The following is a 6,226-nucleotide window of genomic DNA, read 5'->3' on the forward strand; positions in this document are numbered from 1 at the left end:
AATAATATAACACATTTCAGCAGGGAGACATACACATGGGCACATGCATGTGTGTAAACATGTACACACACACATAAACACACACATATGCACACTTGCACACGCACACACACACACACACACACAGATGTTTTCATGGGCAATCGCAGCAGGAGTGTCTGATGATTCATCAGCTGGAGACAATCTCAGATTTGTGATAGTGAGAGGGATAGCAACCTGTACGCCATGCTGTTGACAGCCATTGGAGTAAATAATCATGGGAGTATAGAGTACACAGTATATAGAGTACACAGTATTATTTGCTCCAGTTTGCATCATAGGTTTACATCAGACGCAAACAGCTCTTTTTATGCATCTGCAGCAGATACGGCTGCCACATAATTGACACGAATGCCATCCTGTATTGCAACAATCAGACCATAGACTGTTTGAATCAGTGAAGTCATAGGGCTCATGTAACCTTCCCACGAATGTGACCAAGGATAGAGTCTGGTGATTTCTGTCTACTTGTGGAGTTGCTATTCACTCAAGAAACATGTCTCAGTTGTGTATGATTTATACCACTAAAGCGACAAACTAATTGCAATGAGTGTACACACACATTACTAAAATGAAGTTGGGTTCATACTTCTTATTGGAGTGAATTTAAGGGAAGTTTGATCATTAGCTGCTGTGGAAGCACAAGAAAAAAGGCATAAAGCAGCAGAGACACCTAGAGGCCCCAGTGGAGAAAGTGCTTATTCTGGTTGCAATTATGTTAGCACAGCTGAAAAATGTTGTCCTGATTAAAGAAGCAATAAAACTGGCTTTCTTTAGACTAGTTGAGTATCTGGAGAATCAGCATTTGTGGGTTCGATTACAGGCTCAAAATGTCTAGAAACAAATAATTTCTTCTGAAACTTGTCAGTCTATTCTTGTTCTGAGAAAATGAAGGCTACTCCATGTGAGAAACACCGCTGTGTACTACTCCCTTCAAAGAACAGAGCAAACTGGCTCTAACAGAATAAAAGGAGGAGTACATGGCCCCGGTGCACAACTAAGCAAGAGGACAAGTACATTAGAGTGTCTAGTTTGAGAAAGAGATGCCTCACAAGTCCTCAACTGGCAGCTTCATTAAATAGTACCCGCAAAACACCAGTCTCAACGTCAACAGTGAAGATGCTGGCCTTCTAGGTAGAGTTGCAAAGAAAAAGCCATACCTCAGACTGGCCAATAAAAAGAAAAGCTTAAGATGGGCAAAAGAACACAGACACTGGACAGAGGAACTCTGCCTAAAAGGCCAGCATCCCGGAGTCGCCTCTTCACTGTTGACGTTGAAATGATAAACTTTCTGATAATGGGCCTCTGTACGCCTATGTAGATATTCCATTAATAATCTGCTGTTTCCAGCTACAATAGTAATTTCCAACGTTAACAATGTCTACACTGTATTTCTGATCAATTTGATGTTATTGTCACGCCCTGACCATAGAGAGCCCTTGGTTCTCTATGGTGTTGTAAGTCAGGGCGTGACTAGGGGGTGTTCTAGTCGATTTATTTCTATGTTTGGGATTGAGTATGGTTCCCAATTAGAGGCAGCTGATTATCGTTGTCTCTAATTGGGGATCATATTTAAGGTGTCCCTGTTCCCACCTGCATTTGTGGGATATTGTTTCTATATGTGCTTGTTGCACTATGTTACTTCACGTTTCGGTGCTTGTTTATTGTTGAGAAGTTTCACTTTTAATAAAGATGTGGAACTCCGATCACACTGTGCCTTAGTCTGTCCATTTTCACGAGCGTGACAGTTATTTTAATGGACAAAAAATGTTATTTTCTTTCAAAAGCAAGGACATGTCTAAGTGACCCCAAACTTTTGAACGGTAATATGTATACATATATACACAGTGTCCTCTTAACTGTGATGGAAATGTACGAGAGAGATAATGTGCATCTACTGTATTTTTGCATCTTGTTTATTTCCCTTTGTGGCCTCCGGCTGTCCTGCTTGTGTCCCACTTGGCCTTCAGCCCACACAGCATATGGCCAGTAAGTAAGTCCATACTTCACACGACCATCATCTTCACTGGATCTCTGCTTAAGTCATGGCATTAATATATTCTAAACAACATTACAAACCTATACAAGTACATTTTAAGTGGGTATGGCTAACTACTGACACCAACTCAGTGGCCTTGTGTTGGAGGTTAGATTCCAAGTCATACCAGAGCCTCGACAAATTTGAAATTAGTTTTGTCTTAACACGGTTGACAAGCAAAACACTTTAAATAGCGTTGCCACAAACGCAATAGTTATGAAGCAAATCTGCATTCATATCTTTCACCAGGAAGAGCCTAAAGCTAGGCTTAATTGTGCCATGATCAGCCACATCTAGTGGACATGAAAAGGTAGTGTTCAATAAAATACCTGAACGACTATCAGGAAAGATGGGAGATGCACCCTGGTAGAAATGTACGATACATAAACTAACTTACTTCCATAAATATGTGTTGTAAGTGTAAAAAAGCCAATCAATGCACAGTAGTTGTTTCCCTCTCAAACAATAGCCATTCGTTTGAGAGTTAGTATGTAAGTTACTGTGGATCATTTCAAACGACAATTTGTGTCACCCAAAGATTCAAAAACGTAATATTTGTGAATGACCATCAATAGCACAATAACTGTAGGAAGAAAATCAAACGGCATGTATTTAAGAAGTATTTTAAGAAGTATTATACATCATGAAAGACACAGTAACAAAATGAATCAAACACTGGTTGTTACATTATTGTCATTAAGTTTTCCTTCTCGTTAATGAATGACTTCAAATCAACACGGAATCTATCTATTTCCTTTGCCATAATGTGTGTCAAGCGTCTCAGAGTAGGAGTGCTGATGTGGATCAGGTCCTCACCGTCCATGTAATGTTATTCATTCTTATCTAAAAAAGAAAACTGATCCTAGATCAACACTCCAACTCTGAGTCGCTTGACACATACGAGCGCCTGGTGTGCCTGCTCTTATACTAGCAATGGCACTATGTGGTGGTGATCAGGGCCAGTATTCATAAAGATTATCAGAGTAGGAGTGCTGATCTAGGATCTATTTAGCCTTTTAGATTATAATGAAATGTACATGGACAGGGGGGTAAAAGGGGGGACATGGATCCGAGATCTGCACTCTTACCAGGAGACATTTTATGCATACGGGCCCTGGTTACATAATTAGAGCCTTTCAGATGTCCAGTGAGTTCAAGCCAAAGTCAGAGAGCAGCTCTTTGTATTCCTGATGGACAACAGTACTCTCATGCTCCCACCGCAGTCGAGCCTCAGCCAGTTGGGAGGTCAAACTGTCCAAAGTGTCCTGGTAGGGGTCAATCAAGAATTGTTATATCGGAGTGTGTCCCAAAAAGCACTCTATTGCCAACTTTTGACGAGAGCCAAGTAGTGCACCATATAGGGAAAATAGTGTCATTTGGGAAACCCACTGGGAATCATTCTCATGAAGAGAAAAACAAGACATACATATAATATCTCAAACGTTATCACATCTATAGCATACGTTGTTATCAAAGATATAATCAGTGGGGGCAAAAGCATCAATATCATTGCCCGATATTCATTTTCTTCAGGCAACTAACAAATGTGTTTGCATTCCTTTCATACTCGTTCCCTGTGATTATGTTACAACATAAGCCCTCTTTGATAAGCTGAAATGAGTTCACTCACATGCAGAATCTTCTCATAGTCGGTCTCCATGTTGTCCAGTTTGTTTTGAAAGTCAGCTATTGTGGTATCCTTCTCCTGCTGCAACTGCTCATGCGCTTTCCTTTCTGCCCTCAACTCCTCCTGACACTGAGCTGAGCACACTCAGACAGACAGACAGAGGTACATAGGTACGTACAGACAGACAGACAGACAGACAGACAGACAGACAGACAGACAGACAGACAGACAGACAGACAGACAGACAGACAGACAGACAGACAGACAGACAGACAGACAGACAGACAGACAGACAGACAGACAGACAGACAGACAGACAGACATCACTTACAATGTATCTGATTCTTACTAAAACAACAATTGTTGCAGCTTGAATGAACTGGATATACTGTGTGTTCAATAGCTCACCAAGCTGTTCTCGCAGCAAAATGGCCTCATCCCCCAGCTTTTTCACTTTGACCGTCATGTCTGTTTGCATGGTCTTATACTGACGGGTGAGATCTGCAAGGTATGCCAGTATTACATATTACCTAAAGAGCACCCTACTACTAATAAAGAATAATACATTTTATTTTAAGCACTTTTCAAGACACCTAGGGTGTTTCTCAAAATGCATACTACCGTGCTCGCAAATTGGAGCACGGGAGGGTCGGAGTATGAGTCGAAATCAAAGTATGCGAAAAGGAGCACGGAGGACACTTCTCAAATGAGTATTCTGTTTGTACATATCGATGCAAGTTTCAACGGAAAGTATGCAAAGAAATATGACGCAACCACATAAAAAATTAAGAAACATTTCTTGAAATCAATGGCGGCCATTATTTGAGCTGATGCGAGAGGAAATATATATCTTGGAAGAAGGTTCAGTGAATGGGGAGGTGAAGTGTGAGGTAATACAGTAGGGGGAGTGGGAGTCCTTCTCAAGTGTATTGTTTTATGCATTCTCCACACTCTAGTCCTCACAAGGATGTACTCAAGAGAATGTGGTCGGAGAATGCACTCTGAGCATGACAGTGTGGAGCACGATAGTATGCATATTGAGTGTGTGTGTGTGTGTGTGTGTGTGTGTGTGTGTGTGTGTGTGTGTGTGTGTGTGTGTGTGTGTGTGTGTGTGTGTGTGTGTGTGTGTGTGTGTGTGTGTGTGTGTGTGTGTGTGTGTGTGTAGTGCGCGTACGTATGCGCGCGCGTGTGTGTTTGAGATTGTTCCCTTCCACCAACCTGCACTGACGTCTTTGCGGTCCAGTCTCTCATGGTGGAGCTCCTGCTCCATGTCCCGCATACGAGATCTCAGGTCATGACTGATGGACTGGGCCTGCTGTGCCACATCCCCTCGCAGAGCTGTCGTGTCACACATGGAGTATGCATTTGAGCAGTGTGTAAAATACCTTTGTAGTTATTGTTCAATCAATTCGTAGTTATTCATATTGAAATCAGTACATCTCAGAAGTGCTGTGGGATCCCAGTGTAATTCTTTGAGTTAGTGTTTTAACCTCCTAATAGGTAGCCTAGTCAAAAGATCGGTTCGTGCTCTTGCGTTTTCCACTGTCATTCCATAAGAAGTTGACAAGAGAGCAGAAACAGGCCCGCACCCAGGCTAGTTCATTTGTTCTAATCTCCAGATTATCATGAATTTATACAAAAATATATATATATTTTGAGTTGAACTGATTGAACTGACTTATTTGATGCAGCAAAAACATAGCTTTCATTTTAGAGTCGCTGCTCTGCTTTTAATGAACGCATTTTAGGAGCTCTAGAGAAGTGGCCGCAGTCTAGTGTTCTCACCAAGATGGTCCCTCAGAACTGTTACATCCAATGCACTTCGCCTGTACTTTTCCGCCAATTCATTTCCCCCTGCATGAACACAGTGAATTAGACAATCCTCAGATATGCAGAGCCCAGTTAAAATTGTGCGCTCTTTCTAACAGGCAAAATAAGGTTTAAAAAAGTACGAAAATGAAACATATTAAATCGAAAATGTAAACAGTAAGCAGCCCTGAGAAAAGAAAAAAACATACCCTCATTTGTTTTCTTATTTTTGGTCTTTGACTTATTGATATTACTTTTCCCTTTCTTCTTCTTTGGAGGCATTATTCTGCTGCAAAATTCCTCTACAACCGATATGCCTACAAGCAATTGCGCATTGCTTGGCGTCCCGTTGTTGCTGTGGTGACAACGCGTCACATTCATGGAATCCTTATTCAGGAATGCTTTGTAGGTTGAACGCTCCAAAAACGTGCACGGTGGAGTTTTTCAAATTAGTAGCCTATAATACCATATGTTCTATTCGGTTGGATTTATTTATAAGTTTCATTAACAAATATGAAATAGCAGAGAAGCATGTATTTGGTCAACTGATAACTAAGTTCGTGTAGTGTATAGAGAAATGTGAGATACAATTATTTTATAGGATTTATTTATTAGAATATTCGGTGTAGGGGCATACACGTTTTATTTATTTAAATATAATATATCATAGTCCAATCAGAGATTAAAAACAGGTGAGCTGGTTCTACTATTTT

At 40.8% G+C, this 6,226-nt stretch overlaps 1 protein-coding gene across 1 annotated transcript; it reads right to left on the reverse strand.

Annotated features, from left to right (window-relative positions):
* Positions 1-2,684: 2,684 nt before the first annotated feature.
* Positions 2,685-5,878, reverse strand: drc12 (dynein regulatory complex subunit 12 homolog). Its single transcript, XM_071358401.1, has 6 exons — positions 5,723-5,878; positions 5,490-5,558; positions 4,923-5,042; positions 4,113-4,205; positions 3,708-3,838; positions 2,685-3,342 (listed from the first exon to the last, which is right to left on the reverse strand). Exons 1-6 carry the CDS (start codon positions 5,793-5,795, stop codon positions 3,214-3,216), a joined length of 615 nt encoding a protein of 204 aa, XP_071214502.1. The 5' UTR covers positions 5,796-5,878; the 3' UTR covers positions 2,685-3,213.
* Positions 5,879-6,226: the final 348 nt, after the last annotated feature.

This window comes from Salvelinus alpinus, chromosome 21 (assembly GCF_045679555.1).
Source record: "Salvelinus alpinus chromosome 21, SLU_Salpinus.1, whole genome shotgun sequence".
Taxonomy (NCBI): Eukaryota; Metazoa; Chordata; class Actinopteri; order Salmoniformes; family Salmonidae; genus Salvelinus; species Salvelinus alpinus.

Excerpts from the sequence above, each read along its gene's own strand:
- drc12 (XM_071358401.1), bottom strand. The coding sequence starts at position 5,795 with ATGCCTCCAAAGAAGAAGAAAGGGAAAAGTAATATCAATAAGTCAAAG. Across the intron at positions 4,206-4,922 it reads CCGCAAAGACGTCAGTGCAG|ATCTCACCCGTCAGTATAAG; the intron begins GTTGGTGGAAGG and ends CATACCTTGCAG. Across the intron at positions 3,839-4,112 it reads TTTGCTGCGAGAACAGCTTG|CTCAGTGTCAGGAGGAGTTG; the intron begins GTGAGCTATTGA and ends GAGTGTGCTCAG.